At 45.1% G+C, this 18,068-nt stretch overlaps 1 protein-coding gene across 1 annotated transcript in view; it reads left to right on the plus strand.

Moving 5' to 3' along the window:
• The window catches only part of LOC130109900 (unconventional myosin-IXb), a 60,868-nt gene that overhangs the window by 18,943 nt on the left and 23,857 nt on the right, over positions 1–18,068 (plus strand). Inside the window, 8 exon segments of the mRNA XM_056276865.1 lie at positions 4,779–4,873; positions 12,041–12,103; positions 15,056–15,155; positions 15,841–15,941; positions 16,898–17,027; positions 17,155–17,244; positions 17,499–17,615; positions 17,922–18,056. Of these exon segments, the coding sequence (XP_056132840.1) occupies positions 4,779–4,873; positions 12,041–12,103; positions 15,056–15,155; positions 15,841–15,941; positions 16,898–17,027; positions 17,155–17,244; positions 17,499–17,615; positions 17,922–18,056 (831 nt within the window).

Consider the following 18,068-nt stretch of genomic DNA (forward strand, 5'->3'; position numbering starts at 1 on the left):
ATTAGCCTACTTTATAATTATAAATATTTCAATTATCCAATTTTTAGCATTTCTAATATAAGGCTATATTGTTATTATTATTATTATCATCATCATCATCATCATCATCATTATTATTATTATTATTATTATTATTAGGCTATTATTATTATTATTGTTGTCATTATTATTATGTTATTATTATTATTATTATCATTACAATTATGATGCTTAAAGGGCCTTACTGAGCAGATGGTTTCTATCTAATATCTGTCAGATGCTTTTCCCAATAAGCTGGTGTGGTTATGATGGGAACGACGGCTTTCTAGGGAACATAGAAGAAGTGGGTCGGAATTGGCCTATTGTCGGTATCAGCCAGCTTTCGCAGGAGTCTATCCCTGGTACAAATGCACTAGACCTCTGGGAGATGGACTGCTGAGGACGGAACACAACACCTATCCTCAGCTCCCAGCACTTCTCGCACAATGTGCTACTCATACGCTGAGTTGGCGGCACCCGGGATCGAACTCACAACCTTGCGATCCATAGGCGAGAGCTCTACCGACTGAGCTACGCCCGGGTACAATTGCCCAAGGAGCACAGGCTTACTATATTACATTCAGACACAGACGAGCCAGCTCACCTACTCGGCAAGGCGCATTTTCCTCGATAAGTGACACATTTCACGCATAAATATCAGAGAACTACCGGGGTGGGTTATGCGCCCAAATATAGGCTATAGCCTAATAAGTTGAAATTGGTTTAGTGTCGAAAGTTTCCACATACTTTAGCCAACCTGGACTTTGTGAATTCGTTTTTGTGATATAAAAATAGAAATCGTATGATTCATTGTCTTCTTAATAATCTGCCCTAAAAAATGCATTATTTAAAATGCACTTTTTGCGCCAAACAGCGTCAAACCTGCTGACCGGGGAACATAGGACCTTTCTTTATAAAAAGGGTCCTATGTTCCCCGGGTGCCCTAGGGGAACATAGGACCCTTTTTATAAAGAAAGGTCCTATGTTCCCCTGCACATACAAAACGGGGAACATAGGACCCTTTTGGGGAAAAGTGGGGAATATAGGGCCCTCTGTATACAAAAAGGTCCGATATTCCCCGGTCTCATACAAAGCGGGGAACATAGGACCCGGGGACTATAGGGAGGACCCCTCTTTTGATCATGTCGCTGCCCAATCCGAGTCAACCATGGACGTGAGTCATGCATGCGCACGGTTGACTCAGATCAGGCAGTGACGAGAGCAGCGTTGGTCAAGCAAGCCAAAGAGTGAATGAAGAGAGGGAGCGGCAGTAGTGAGAACCAACATTTTTTGAAGGTTTTGAAAGGGTCTTCATCATACACTCGTCACTGTGCACAAAAAAATTTATGATGACAGGTCTTATAGTTTGCGAGATTAGCCACAGACACACACATACACATATATGTATATGTATGTATGTATATGCATGTATGTGTGTGTGTGTGTGTGTGTGTGTGTGTGTGTATGTATATATATATATAGCGGGGGGGGTCCCGGAAACCGTCAATGGTGTTGATAAGAGTGCTCAACTAATGAGGAGCGGAATATCAATATATTATTGATAATTATTGAGATATATATATATATATATATTTTGCTGGTTGTCCATCGTGCCCGATGATGACCATCTTCTTCTATTTGTGGGTCCTTTGAGGACTCAGATAGCAGAAGATACCTGCGCAGAGATGGTTTTTAAAGTGGCATGGGGGGTGCGCTTCTCCCAACGCCACATGACTTGATTGTAGAGGAGATGGTTCCAATGGCAAGGGCGATCCCTAGACGACCGGTACCTCCACACAACTGCAGGGGGCTGCCGGAAATCCAGTTTTTCGGAAACCGCCTCGAAGCGTGCCGCCACAGCTTGCTTTTCTGTTGGGGTAAGCTCCCTTAGCCTTATGTCTTCCAGACTCACCCACAAGGCAGCGGGGCAGTGGTTGATAGGTGCCAGGGCGTGTCCACCAGAGTGGGCCTGAACACCATATCTCTGGGGCCCACTGCTGCTCCGAGATCCCCTGCCAAGTTAGCCTGGGGCCGCAAGACCCCAGTTACCACGTGTGGCCACGGGGAGGCCTGGCAGGAGTCTTGGTAAAGGAGAGGCTATGTACTGGCAAGGGAAGGCTTACACGCTATGATGCTTCCCTATTCGCCACAAAGGCTAGCCAGCGGCAGCAAGCTAAGGGCAGGAAGGACACAAGCGGGTTGGAAGAACACATGCACCTTCCCTCCAACTACACACTGCTGCACTAGACGCATCACAACACCCTGTGTGTATGTACACACACACACACATATATACTATATATATATATATACATACACACACACACACACACACACATGCATAATCCCTGGATAATGAACTGCTGTGATTCACTCTCACTCACTGTTAGATATACAGTACCATTAGTGCTGTATGTATCCCAAGGTAAAAGTCAGTGCTGAGTAATTTTTTTAGGGAACTGAAAAATGTGTTAAGTACAAAGAGAACAAAAAAAAACCTAGTAAAAAGGGGGAAGAAAAGAGCTACACAGCTAACACAAAAGTTGCAGGTCTAGTGGATCAGCAGAAATGGAAATAGGTCAACGGTTCATTCCAAGGAATCCAAATCAGATTCTTTGTATGTGTATGTGAGTGTGTGCATGTGTATGTGTGTGTGCATGCTTTTGCATGGTTGCATGCCTCTGATCTCCCTAACACTCCACTGTATCAAATTCACCCTGCAACTGCTTTTGAGCACACAATGTGGCTCCTATTTAACATGCACCAACTTCCTCCGTGATGGCCTTTTGTTTGTTTGTTTGTGTGTGTGTGTGTGTGTGTGTGTGTGTGTGTGTGTGCGCGCGCGCATGTGTGTCTGTCTTTACCCTTTGCGAGCGTGTGTATCAGAAAAAAAAGAGCCATTCCAACAGTGTCGGTGCAGTAAACAGGGCCCCTCATTGAGTCCTGGTGGTTGGGCTTGGTGTTTGCATGGGCCCTGGGGAGAGACCCTGGTCGTCTCCATTTCTTTTGGTCTGACACTGCTTTAATGATAGGCTCTCCATACCTCATTTATCATCACTGACCTAATGTCCTTCTCTCTGTCTCTCTCTCTCTCACCACACACACACACCGGGGGAGAGAGAGAGTGGAGAATGAGTTGGTTTGAAAGAGGAAAATAAAGGCACAGAGAAAAACAAAGTGGGAGGAGATGGATGGAAGAACGATGAGAGGAGGGCAAGAGGGGACAACGAGTTACAGATGCTCGGCCTTTTCTTAGACTCCTAAACGTGCGCGCGCGCACGCACACACACACACACACACACACACACACACACACACACACACACACACACACACTCGCATACACTCATTATCTGCCCCCTGCTGCAATCAGTCCCGGCTTCTGCTTTCATCTAGTGTTGACCCCTGAACTGAAGGGGCTTTTTCTTGTCATGGTGATTTGTTGTTGTTGTTGTTGTTTGTTGGCTTCAGAAAGGACGTTGATAGAAGGTTTTTTTTTTAAATGCAAGTATGTTGTGTTCTTCAGTGCAGCACTCTAGACAGCACTGCACTGAAAGCTTTGCATGGTCAAGCTTTTCGCACTGCACTTTTTTTCCTCTTTGTCTGAAGCGCTGTCACACTTGCATTCAAACCATAATCCATTACCTCCGTGAGCCACTTGGTAAAAGATAAATGAAAAGAGGAAAGCGCGAGGGATAAAAAGAATAGGGAGGTGAGGTAATCAGTTTTTTTGTTGAGTGCCAGGCATTGCTGTGGTACTGTTGAATTTTCATGCCGGGGTCTGATATGTGAAAAACAAAGCTATTGGATGGACTTGGTTACATCACCTCGTACTCATTAACCCGAACTCAGTGACAGGTGACAGAGAAAACCTGGGTTTGAATACTTGTTTGCAGATGTTAATGTTAGAATGCAGCTTTATATTGGGATAAGATTGACCAAGTGGAGACATTTAGTCTTTGGTTTTGGGCAGCAGGACATTATATTAAGCACCATCAAGGAGACCATCCTTCACCGAGGAGGGCTGGGTTCAAGCCCCTGTCACAGCGAGCTTTTTTTCCTGAAGCAAGACACTTGATTCTTGTCAACATCACAAGTGCGGTCCTTCAGCCAACCTTTCTCATTCTGAGTTTTCTGTGGAGAGGGACAAGCTGTACAAAAACATTCCCCCTCCACACCAAAATATTTAAAGTCGAATTGGTGGGTGATTTTAGAATACGATTGTGTGGGGCGTCCAGGTGGCATAGCAGTCTATTCCGTTGTCTACCGCAGGTTCAAATTGCCGTGTTACCTCCGGCTTGGTTGGGCGTCCCTACAGACACAATTGGCCGTGTCTGCGGGTGGGAAGCCGGATGTGGGTATGTGTCCTGGTCGTCGCACTAGCACCTCTTCTGGTCAGTTCAGGGGGGAGGGGGAACTGGGGGTAATAGCGTGATCCTCCCACGTACTACGTCCCCCTGGTGAAACTCCTCACTGTCAGGTGAAAAGAAGCAGCTAGCCACATGTATAGAAGGAGGTATGTGGTAGTCTGCAACCCTCCCTGGATCGGCAGAGAGGATGAAGCAGTGACCAGGACGGCTTGGAGGGGTGGGGTAATTGGCCAAGTACAATTCGGAGGGAAGGGGGGGGAATAAAATAAACAAATAAATAAATAATGATTGTTTGAATTTACCTATGACATTTTGCTTTGAGAAACTAACCTTTCTAATCTTTCTCCTTGTCTCTTTCTCTGTCTCTGTCTGTGCTGCTGCCTCAACCAGGCGTTTGGGAACGCCAAGACGGCCCACAACAACAACTCCAGCCGTTTTGGTAAATTCATCCAAGTCAACTACCTTGAGAGCGGGGTGGTTCGAGGGTGAGTAATGAACAGCGTGTGTGAACTGTATAAATGTGAAGGGGCATTTGTTTCTTTGCATGTGCATTTGTGTGTGTACAAACCAGGGTCTCATCCTCAACAACCTCCTGTGTACCCTCACACATAGACTGGACTGATCTTCACTCTTATATCATACATGGCCATTTCATTGAGCCGCTTGTTTTTGTCCTGAGCGCTGCGCTTCCTGTCATGGGGGCGTACTTCCTCTCTATAGTCTAATTTCTTCCTCTATTCTCTGTTTAAGGTCATTATTGTGTTCCTTCTACACATATACACTGCGGTGTGTGTGCGTGCATGCGCGCGTGCACATGTGTGTGTGTATGTGTGTGTATGTGTGTGTGTGGGCTATAGCCTATAGCCATTGATGTGTTCTTCTCTTTTCTCAGCAGTCAGTCTCTCGTTAGAAGCTACGTCAGCTGTGTTACTTCCTTACTTCCTCCTTAGCATAGGAAGAGAAGAGAACAGCTGCACAATATAATATATTGAAAAAAAACATGTTACACGGTTAGGTTTAGAATAGTCCATAGGTACAGCGCAAAGGAAAACATGCAAAAAAAAGAACTATTCCGTCTTGATTTATGAAGACTGACAGAGTGAGATTGCTTTAACAAAGCACTTTTTACTACTTGAATTTATAAGCATGAGTTACACATGCCATACCAGAAATTTAAGCCCACACTTCAACTCTAATCGAAGCATCTACATGCCAGTGGCGACAGCTACTCAGCATGAGTTCATGGTAAGCGGGCGGCCCCAACCTGATTAGGCCTTAATAGCACCAGTTTTCATCATCCTCTATTGAATTGAACTACCTGAGAGGGGTCCATAATCCAATAAGGATAGTTGAATTTACTTGGCTGATGCGTTTCTGTGCTATTAAGTGAACCCCCTTAGGCTGATTGAGGCAGACAACCATGTGTGCACACGAGCACGTGCACACAATCGGACACTACACACCTCACCCAGTCCTCTACCATTTTAAGTGCCGGGGCTGGCTTCTCGTCCTCTGGTGAAGCGTCCTGCACACTGCATCAAAGCAAAAGGACACTCTCCGTTCTGGTCTTGTAGCACTGCTGTGCGGACTCAACAAAAGCTGCCTGTCTATCTCTCTATCTCTGGTGGCAGCCATTCAGAGAGTCTATAGAGGAGATTAACACAGGGGAGACTGGCACTGACCAGCGTTCTGCTCTGCTCTCTGAGTGGACCGAAGGACTGACAGACAGGATGTTTTTCCTGTTCGCTCTCACTGTGGCTCTCTGTCCAGTTAATCCTTGTTCACTGGGGATGGTGCAAGCTTCAGTTGAATGATTTAAGAGAAAATGGGACATGGCACACACTTTGGAAGCGGTGTGAAACAGTTTGTGTGTTAGTGTGAGGACTGAGGGGGTGCATGTGTATTTTTGTGCATGCTGAAATTGTGCAATAGCTTGTCTGTAATTGTACTTTAGAGTTGACATTATGTTGTTAACTCTCCAGTTACTTTAGTTTGATGTGTGTGTGTGTGTGTGCGCCAATTTAAGTCAAGTCAATTTTATTTGTATAGCCCATTATCACTAATTACAAATTTGCCTCAGTGGGCTTTACAGCAACACAACATCCTGTCATTAGACCTTTGCATCGGATAAGGAACAACTCCCTAAAAAAAAACTTTAACAGGGAGAAAAAATAGGAAGAAACCTCAGGGAGAGCAACAGAGGAGGGATCTCTCTCCCAAGACGGACAGACGTGCAATGGATGTTGTGTTTACACAATTTACACAATACAACACTGAAACCGGATAACAGAATTATAATGGACTCGTAAGAGAGATGAAGAATATGATGAGGAGGATGCCAAGAAGTGTCCAGATGCCACTGGAACAGCCCAGGACCCGAGCCACAGGACCAGCATCACCATGTAGACCTGACAGGAGGACAGACTACACATGCACACGGGAGAATCACACCACACCATTCACATACACGGGAGAAAAGCCATTAGTCATACATTGTAGTGAGAGAAGGATACAACACTGAAACAAGATAAAAAAAATTATATGAATTTATAAGATATATAAATTAAGGATAGACTACACTTGCACACAGGGGAGACTCACATCACACCATTCACACAGAAGAAGAGAAAGGAGAAGATATTCAGAGAGAGAAAAGACGTGAGAGAAGAGAACAGTTTGCAACAGTCAATCTATATGCTCTATAATCTTGTCAGCAGAACAGTGGTTGGTAAATTCATTGAAACAGAAACGTACCTACCATGCGATACAGGTTGTGAAGTACTCAATTTAAAGGCAACTAATTGTAGGCTAAGGCAAAAAGATGAGTTTTAAGTTTGGATTTAAAGGACTCAACAGACTCTGATTGTCTGATGGCAGCAGGCAGGTTATTCCACAAGAACGGGGCCCGATAGGAAAAGGCCCTGCCACCAGCTGACTTCTTTTAACTTCAGGTACACACAGGAGACCTGTATTATGAGAGCGGAGAGCTCGAGATGGACTGTACGGTTTAAGGAGATCAGACAAGTATGAAGGGGCAAGCCCATTTAGTATTTTGTAAGTCAGCAGAAGCACCTTGAAGTCTGATTTAACATGGATAGGAAGCACATGGTGTGTGTGCGTGTGTGCCTGTGTGTTTGTGCCTGTTGTGAGACCTTTCTTGCCCACTGTAGTACTTGCTGACAGATACATAGCCAGCAGGTCAGTAGGCTCCTCTGGTCTTGGCTGAAATTAGGCTGCTGCTCACATTCCTCTAAACAGGTACTGTTTTCTATTAGATCAGCTTCCAGCAATGGACCATGACAATGACCCGCTTTCCTTGTTAGGGCACTTTTACAATCACAGTGTCTACAGTGTCCACAGTGTCATTTATGAGGGGTCCAAGCAGCGTTAGCTGCAGGAACCCTGTTGTTTTTCTAAGGGTTATTATTATTATTATTTCTTTCACATTTCCTGTTTTACATCCTGTAGAGCCGGGTCCAAACTATGGACCTGAGGAACTATAGGGTAGATGTCACTTGATTGACAGTACTCGTCGTAATATGTGGGCTGTTCCGAGTAGGGCGATCTTCTGGACTGCACTGATGTTGATGTTTCCTGGGATACGGTTGGTGAACTTTTCCATTCCCTTCTTCATGAGTCCTAGAGCTCCAATGACCACTGGTGTTGTTTCGGTCTTCATTCCCCACATCCTGTTGATTTCAATCTCCAGGTCTTTGTACTTGGTCAGCTTCTCTGTGACTTTCACTGAGGTGTTTTTTTTTCGGATGGTATTGCCATGTCAATGAGCATACAGCTCTTTTGCTTCCTGTCCTTGATAACTATGTCGAGCTTGTTGGCTTTTATCTCTCAGTCAGTGTGGATGGGCATGTCCCAGAGGATGGTGACATCATTGTTTCAGTGACCGTTTTTGTCTGATGTTCGTACCACTTCTCAGTCGTCTTGATCTTGTAACTCCTGCAGATCTTCCAGTGCAGGTATGCTGCTGCCTTGTTGTGCCTGTACATGTACTCGGTCTTTGCCAGTTCTGGGCAGCCTGAGACAATGTGGTTGATGGTTTCTTCATACATTCCACAGATTCTGCATTTTGGGTCTTTTCTATCTTTGATGATGCGATGGTGATAGGATCTGGTTGCCAGGCTCTGGTCTTGTGCAGCGATTATCAGGCCCTCCGTCTCTGCTTTCAGTCTGGTGCTCCTCAGCCACTGGTGTGTCTTTTGTTGGTCGACGTCTGCATCTTTCATTCTTTTTGGGTATTTCCCGTGCATTGCTTTGTCCTCCCAGGTTTTTTGCAGTTGCCGCTGGCCATGGTGTTTTGCCTTCTGCTTCACTCGTTTGGTATAGATGGTAGTTGCCTCATTTTCTGTTGGTGGGGTTTCTGGGACATCAAGCTCTTTCTTGAATTGTGCAGCTTCTTTATTGATGGAGTAGATCTGATGTTTTACTATTCAGAAGAGTGGGTCATCTGTTTTTGTCAGGTATGCATCCAGCTCGATAGTGGTAGTCTTGAAGGTCAGTTCGAGTTGGACTAGGCCTCGTCCTCCTGAAGCTCTTGGTAGGTACAGCCTGTCGACATCTGCTTTTGGGTGGTGCGTCTTCTCCATGGTCAGCATCTTTCTTGTCTTGGTGTCTAGTCTCTTGATGTCGTTCAGTTTCCAATCGATGATGTTGAAGCTGTACGTCGCTACAGGTATCACTAGGTTGTTGATAGCTTCAATTCTGTTAGTCGCATTGAGTTCGCTCTTCAGTACCATACGCACTCTCCTGTGGTACTCTTTCTGGATCTTCTCCTTCATGGTTGAGTGTTGTATGCCGTTTGCTTCGTTCACTCCTAGGTACTTGTATGTGCTATCTTGGTCTAGCTCTTTGATTATGGTGTCAGTGTCAAGGTCTAAGTCTGCAGTCGTGGTAAGTCTTCCTTTTTTGAAAGTGGCTTTGGCACACTTGTCGATTCCAGATTCCATCTTGATGTCGTCGCTGAAGGTCTTGACAATGGTGAGTAGACCCTTCTGCTGATTGTCATCCTTGCTAAATGTCTTGAGGTCATCAATGTAGAATAGGTGGGTCAGTTTGCCATTCTGTGATTTGTACCCATAGCTGCTGTTGTTCAGTAGATTGCTGAGGGGTGCTTGTGCAAGGCAAAAGAGCAGTGGTGATAGTGAGTCCCCTTGGAAGATTCCGCTTCTGATGTTGATCAGTCTCGATGTTAACAACCCCTCTGCATGATGGAGATTCAGGGTGGTCTTCATGCTCTCCATGATGAATTTGACAGTTGTTGGGCAGACTCTGTAGATCTTGAGGCTCTTCTCTATCCAGGAGTGTGGCATGCTGTCAAATGCCTTCCTGTAGTCAATCCATGCTGTTGACAAGTTCTTTTTCTTCGATTTGACCTCTTGCAATATGGCTTTATTGATGAGTAGCTGGTCCTTGCATCCATAGCTACCTTTCTTACATCCCTTCTGTTCTGCTGGTAACAAGTTGTTTTTGTTGAGGAAGCTATAGGTCCTCTCTGTAATGATGGAGGTGATGATCTTGTACGTTGTTGGTAGGCAGGTGATGGGTCTGTAATTCTTTGGGTTCTGTGTCTCCTCTGTCTTCTGGAGCAGGTACGTGGTTCCCCATGTGAGCCATTTGGGACATTTCTTCGGATTCTTGATGATATCATTGTAAGCCCATGCGAGGTCTTCGTGGATGCTGGGCACGTTCTTGATCCAGAAGTTGGCAATTCTGTCTATCCCTGGTGCCTTCCAGTTGTTGGTCTTGTTGATGGCAGCAGTGGTCTTGGTGGTGTTGATGTCTGACCATTCTTGGTGCTGTATGTGTTTGTATTGATCCTGTTGTTGCTGGATCCATGTGGCTACCTCATTGTGTCTTTTGTTGTTCTCCCAAATCTTACTCCAGAACTCCTCAACTGCTTTGATTGTAGGTGGTTCATTGACACCTATCTTCTTCTTGCTCAGCTCATGATATAATTTTTTTGCGTCTTCTTTGAAGATCTTGTTTTGCCAAAAGAACTTGCTCCTTTTATTGAATCCCCTCAGTTTCTGTGCCTTTGTTTGAATCTGTTGTTTTAGCATCTCTTTGACTATTGGTATATCATTCTTCTGTTTGATGTTGAGCTTTTGTTCCATTAGTTTCCTTTTTTTTTCTTTGAAGTTGGAGTTTTTCTCAACTTCACTCAGGAGTGGTAGTTGTCTCCGCAGTTTCTTAATCTCCTTCTCAATTTTCTCCTTCCAAACTGGTTGTTTTTTCTTCTATTTCTGTTGTTGTCTTTGTCTTTTTCCTGTTAAACCTGCTGGAAATTATCCTGGAATTTGACTAAAATTACTTCCAACCTGGACACTACAAAGTCTTCTTCTCTTTTTTTTTCCCACAAGATAAATTGCACTCATATGGACATGAGTTTACATACAGTTTTGCAGGTATTTACTGGATGTGGTTTAAAACCAGGTCTATATACAATTCTGTGACGCTCTGACCGTAGTAATCCATTCCCTCATTTCTCTCATTTGACCAATAAAAAATGCTGAATGAATGCTGAATCATGTGTCACGAATTGCTGAAAACACAGAATTTCCTGTCCTCATGAAAACGAATCAAATTAGCTCCATATCATATTCAGACTTGTGTCTGCAGTTGTGTGTGTGTGTGTGGTGATATGTGATGTTGTTTTATTGCTACACCATTCATTTGACCACTTCTGTTTACTTATTCACTTGTTTATTGCCCAGACCATCTGCCCTCATGTCCCTTCCCCATTGTTTCATTAGCAGCTCACTTTCTCATATATGCGCCCACACACACACACACACACACACACTGTTACAGACTAGTCGGGTCTAGGGGATTAAGTGTTACGCATGCAATACTAGTCCTAACCTGGAGTGTGTAGAAAAGACGAGAAACATGGGAAGAAACAGAAAGAAGGACTGATTTCCAAGATTAGGGAAATAGCCAGGTGGTGGGCTAGTTTACCAAGGTAGCGGGCTAGCAGCTAGTAGGTCCCTCCGACAAGGCCCCAGCGTGGGTTTCAGCTCCCGTAAGCGGCAGACTCCGTCTTGATATTTTAGTTAAGTTTAGGTTGATGGTGGACAGAACCTCAAAAATAAAAAAAAAGTTGGTTTTCTTCAAAGTCCTTGAGCTGGAAAGGTGTGAACCTGTAGTGTCCTGAACAGCATGTTCAAAATGGCGTATCCTGAGGCGTATTGTACAAACTGCTGCCATTATCTAACTCCAGGGGATGCACCTGCACCTCACAGTGACGTCCTCTTATAAACATTGCTTAACCACGCCTCCAGTCATTTCTCAATGAAAACCAGTCCAAGTATGTAGGACAAGGAAGAAGGGAAACGGAAAATATAACCCCCATATGGGGGGGTAGGATGGTAGGGGTGAGAATGGGGTTTTCAATTTGTTAATACATGTGATGAATAATACTTTGTATCTGCGGGATGAGTAGTTGATTTGACGTCATACATGTTTTGTAATTCTTGTGGGATAAAATTTTGAAAATCAATAAAATATATTTACAAAAAAAAAGTTGAATGATTGATGCTCATTTGCTCTTTGCTCTCTTCACTTAAATTTTTTTTATGCAACCCACCCCCTTACCTTGGCCCCATTATTCTCTGTCTCTGTCTGTCTTTCTCTCTCAGGGCTGTGGTGGAGAAGTATCTCCTGGAGAAGTCTCGTCTAGTCTCTAGAGAGAAGAATGAGAGGTAAGGAGCAACTGCAGGGGTCATGACCCCTTACCCTGCATTGACCTTCAGGGGGCCCTCTGAGCAAACAAGGGAAGGTTCCCCTGGGAGCCTTTGATGCTCAGATATCAAATCTGACTGAAGGTTACAGCCTAGTCTAGCCTTGGACTATTGATGTCCACCCTAAATACACACACACAAAACCAAGCGGGAGGCATTTCTATTAGGACAGTTTGTTTTCATTAGCCGATACTGGGTTGTGAGAGGCAAAGACACTGGTTTAGGTGTAAGCGGGTTGGAGTTCAGAGTCTCGCTCAATGATTTGCTGCACACTGACAGACTGACAGTGAATGACGCTGCTTGTTGTGTACATGGATTAAAACAGATGGTGGTCTCCTTGCTACAGTTAGTGCTTCCTGTACACTATAGCCTGAATAAACCACATTGCCAAACTACACCATGTTTACATAGACAGCAGACTGTCTTTGGTGCCTTTAATGTTATGGCAGTTAGCATCTCGGAGAGGAGGTTATCGTCACACCAATGCGATGCTGATCACTCAGCAGCTGGAAACGTGCATTGTGTGGAGTAACAAGAGTCATCGTCACATGAGGAATGTCACTTTGTGGGTTCAGAAGGTCACATGCTTTTGGTCTGCCCTATTTTTATGCAGCATAATCTCCTGCTTGTGTGAGATGTGAGCATCAAGTGTGTCACTACAAAAAAAAAAAAATTTTCTGTTCTGCAATATTTCCATTGGTAGTGTTGTCAGTCACATCCACTTCATGTGAGCTTTTTTTTTAACTCGCGTTTAATACTGACATTTTGGGGCATCCGGGTGGCATGGCGGCCTATTCTGTTGCCTACCAACATGGGGATTGCCGGTTCGAAACCCCGTGTTACCTCCAGCTTGGTCGGGCTTCCCTACAGACACAATTGGCTGTCTGCGGGTGGGGAGCTAGATGTGGGTATGTGTCCTGGTGGTTGCACTAGCGCCTCCTCTGGTCGGTTGGGGCGCCTGTGTGGGGGGGAGGGGGAACTGGGCGGATTAGTGTGCTCCAACCACACACTATGTCCCCCTGGTGAAAAGAAGCGGCTGGCGACTCCACATATATTGGAGGAGGCATGTGGTAGTCTGCAGCCCTCCTCGGATCAGCAGAGGGGGAGGAGCAGAGATTGGGACAGCTCGGAAAAGTTTGGTAATTGGCTGGATACAATTGGGGAGGGAAAAAAAGGGGGGGGATCCAAAAAAAAAAAAAGAACCCAATACTGATATTTTGAAAAGGCTTGATTGATGATGTTGCTGCCAGTGTGACTAATAGGTGCATGATCATAAGGCAATGGTGTGAGTCAGGATGAATGGGGTCATGAACAAGTGTCCCGGAACATTATTAATCGATATTTCAGTATGTGATATCAATGAGTGAGACAAAACATTTGTCAGATTTTAACCCTTCAGTTGATAAGCATCCGCCCTGCTGAAGTGTCCCTGAGCAAGACGCTGAATCCATACTGCTCCCTGTGGAGGAGTGGAGCAAAGTATGAATTTACCTGTTGGGATCAATAAACCAATATATTGGTGCTATTCCTTACTCTAAGCCTCTCTGATCTCACTCTGTACACAGAAATGATAAAATGTCAAACATGACATGTACATGTATATGAGAAACTCGTATGTTTTTTCAACCACTATTTATCCAGGGAGGGGTTTGCTGAGCACACATGCTCTCCTACAACACCACCCTGCTACCTCGTTCACACAGTCACACACATGCACACCTGGGAGCCAAGGAGTACAACCAAAAGCTGCTTCCTTTGACAACTGAGCAGATTCACTGCAGCAGATATGCTTGAAGTGCCTTGCTCATGGGCATTACAAATGTAGCTTCTCAGGGAGAGGAGTGTGTCACTACATGTTTCTCCCATAGATCTTTTCTTCGATTGAAAGACCTACTCATCTAACCTGGGGGCCATCGATAACGTGCACAGCCTAAAGTAAATGACATCATATACTCACTGTTGACAGTGACTCTTGCCAGCCTGGTTCAGGAGTGAGTCCACCATATGATGTCATTGTGTGTCAGCGTTAAACATGGAAACTCATTACTGTTATGTGCTTTTACAACAAAGGCTCCCCCGCCAGCTACCTACCAGCTTACTGATAGCAGGTCTGGAAAAACGGATGTCAGCGTTATAAAAAGTCATCTACCTTGTCTGCTTCCAGGTAGCTTTGCTGGTTGTGCAATGCTGTCAGGCAGGATTTTGACTTCACATACTTTATTATTAACCAATTGAGACGTCTTTATTGGACTTGGTTACTATAAACACGGGGCATCCGGGGGCTTCCAGGTAGCGTAGCGGTCTATTCCGTTGCCTACCAACACAGGGATCTCCGGTTCGAATCCCTGTGTTACCTCCGGCTTGGTCGGGCATCCCTACAGACACAATTGACCGTGTCTTCGGGAAGGCAAGCCAGATGTGGGTATGTGTCCTGGTCACTGCACTAGCGCCTCCCGGTTGGTCGGGGCGCCTGTTCAGGGGGGAGGGGGAACTGAGGGGAATAGCATGATCCTCCCACGTGCTACGTCCCCCGAGTGAAACTCCTCACTGTCGGGTGAAAAGAAGCAGCTGGCGACTCCACATGTATCAGAGGAGACGTGGTAGTCTTCAGCCCTCCCTGGATCAGCAGAGGGGGTGGAGCAGCGACCAGGACAGCTTGGAAGAGTGCGGTAATTGGCCAGATACAATTGGGGGAAAAAGGGGGAAAAATAAAAAAAACAAAAACAAAACACAGGGCATCCATTGATTGCTGTTCACCAGCTAGTGATGCAAACTAGCACTGATGTTCTGTTATTTGAAGTGTTTGAAGGGCATGGGTTCATCAGCGTCAGGAACACTTTGCAGTTGTTTTAACTTGGTGTGAATACAATACATGTGAAGTATCCTAAGAAGATGTGCATTGTGCATTTTCAGGAACTACCACGTGTTTTACTACCTGTTGTTGGGAGCGTCCGAGGAGGAACGGAAGGAGTTTAAGTTGCTGCCACCCGAAGACTACCTCTACCTCAAGCAGGTATGGCACTGTCCCATTAAAACTTATTTACAGGACCAAGGCCATTTTAGCATAAAGGCTAAAAAATCCAACCGCTGCACATCTCGTCTCTGTGTCGCCTGACTTTGGTTGCCGCTTTTCATCTCATTTATATTCATTGAATCCCATTCACTGTGTCCAGCGCGCCAGTAAATGCCCATCTGAATGTGTCCACTAAAACAAAATTGAGCTTACTAAAGCCATTTATTCAAATTGGATTAGCACAACATTCTTGAGACTCTTGCAAACCTGATTGGATTGTGTTCTCTCTGAATTTGTTGTTGTGTTTGTGTGTATGTGCGATATGACCTTGAAGGTGAACGTGTTGTTCAGTGTGAGAGGGCTTAGTATTCAGGGTGACTGTCTTGCCGCTGAATGGACTGCATATGCTCCCAGCTTCCCTTTTCCTGCTCATGTGTGCGCTGCATATTAATCAAGCACCCTTTGTGTCTCCTCTTTTGCTACCCCCCACACCCCACCCCATGTTCCTCATCACTCTTTTTTTCCCCATCCTTCTATGGCCTTAAATTCTTACGTTTTCTTTTCTTTCTTTTTTTTTCCTGCCTGGGTTTCTGATTCCCTCTTCTTTCTCTTTAACTTGCACTCGCCCCTTTCAACACCTCGGTTTCTTCTCCCTATGTCGCTGTTCTGCCCACTGCCTTTGCAGCAAAACTTCAAGATAGAAGATGAGGAGGACCTGCGCCATGACTTTGAGAGGCTGCAGCAGGCCATGGAGATGGTTGGCTTCCTCCCTGCCACCAAGAGACAGTGAGCAGACCAACCCACATATACACACACACACACACACACACACACACACACACACTCAAAATGCAGTGTGTAACATGAGCATGATTGTACAGAAAATCTCTTTTGACTGGAAAGAAAGTAACATGCTAGAAAATCTGACCTGATACCTTTTTTTTCCAGTCAATACATTACATTCAGATTACTTGGTTAATTAGTCACATGACCAGAAATAATGATTTTATGAAAAAGGACCTAGTGGTCAGATTAAAAATTATTTTACAGATATACCCTTAATACAATAATAATAATTATTCCATTGAGTTTACTGCACATTTAGCAAATGAGCCAGATCAAATATGGTTCATTTAAAGGCATGTGCTGTGGATAATGGGATATTCAAGTGAGGCATAAAAAAGACAAAGTGGGGCCGTGGCAGTTTATTCCGTTGCCTACCAACGCGGGGATTGACGGTTCAAATCCCCGTGTTGCCTCCGGCTTGGTCGGGCATCCCTACAGACACAATTGGCCATGTCTGCGGGTGGGAAGTCGGGTGTGGCTGTGTGTCTTGGTCGCTGCACTAGCGCCTCCTCTGGTTGGTTGGGGTGCCTGTTCAGGGGGTAGGGGGAACTGGGGGGAAATAGTGTGATCCTCCCACGCGCCATGTCCCCCTGGCGAAACTCCTCGCTGTCAGGTGAAAAGAAGCGGCTGGCAACTCCACATGTCTCGGAGGAAGCATGTGATAATCTGCAGCTCTCCCCGGATCAGCAGAGGGGTTGGAACAGCGACCGGGATGGCTCGGAAGAGTGAAGTAATTGGCTGGGTGCAATTGGGGAGAAAAGCAGGGGGGGATCCCAAAAAAAAGACAAAGTGGGCAGTGAAAGCATTTATATAGCATAGTTTCTGCATACCTCATGCGAATACATAACTTTATTTTCCATCAGCATATTTATCAAACTTCTGCGTCCATAATGCAGGATCTTCTCTGTGCTGTCGGCCATTCTGTACCTGGGAAATGTCACCTACAGCAGGAAGTCAACAGGCCGGGACGAGGGGTTGGACGTGGGCCCCCCAGAGGTTCTGGCTACCCTCTCTGATCTGCTAAAGGTAATGTGCTTGTGTGTGTTAACCGTGCGTGCTTGCATGCATTCCTCAGTGTACATGAGCATGCCTATCCCTCCCTGCTTGTCTGACTTGATGTGTCTGTCGTATTAACGTGCACAATCCATCTCAGGTCAAGGAAGAGTTGCTGGTGGAGGCGCTGACAAAGAGGAAAACAGTGACAGTCAATGACAAGCTGATTCTCCCTTACAGCCACACTGAGGTAAGGCACTGGCCATTTCTCTTTATCTTGATTCCTCATCCTACAACTGCCTCCACATTTTTCCTACATTTTTTCAGTGCAGTCTTATTCAGCTTCATATCATATACCAGCTCCTCTGTCTCTATCCTGTAAAGTCAATAATTAAGCTTTATTCTCTAAGATTATAGATCACGTTGTAACTACCATTCTCTCTCTCTCCGCCTCTCTCTCTCTCCCTCTCTCTCTGACTCTCTCCCTCTCGTCTGTTATCATAGGCTATCACAGCCAGAGACTCCATGGCCAAATCTCTGTACAGCGCCTTGTTTGACTGGATCGTCCTGCGCATCAATCACGCACTCCTCAACAAGAAAGACATGGAGGAATCTGTTCCAGTGAGAGATACACACATGCACACATACAAAACAATCCTGAAAGTAATTAGTAATAAGAGTTACCCTTTCAGGACACAACTTTTCCTGTTCTATATGGAACCTGCGTGCTCTCTAAGCCCTAAGCAGTGGATTGAAACATGAATATCCAAATTAAGATGCAATAATGAACCAACCTTACCCTTGAACACAACTCCCTTGACATGGCAGTTGCACATTGTACTGCTTACATCTTTGAGGTGAAAATTGTCATGTATTCCTTATATGGTTGGTTTTTAGTGCTTTTTAAGTCCTCTTTTTGTTTTCCAGTGCTTGTCCATTGGCGTCCTGGACATCTTCGGCTTTGAGGACTTTGAGACCAACAGCTTTGAGCAGTTCTGTATCAACTATGCTAATGAGCAGCTGCAGTATTACTTTAACCAGCACATATTCAAACTGGAGCAGGTGAGCTCTATT

Source organism: Lampris incognitus, chromosome 3 (assembly GCF_029633865.1).
Source record: "Lampris incognitus isolate fLamInc1 chromosome 3, fLamInc1.hap2, whole genome shotgun sequence".
NCBI classification, from domain to species: Eukaryota; Metazoa; Chordata; class Actinopteri; order Lampriformes; family Lampridae; genus Lampris; species Lampris incognitus.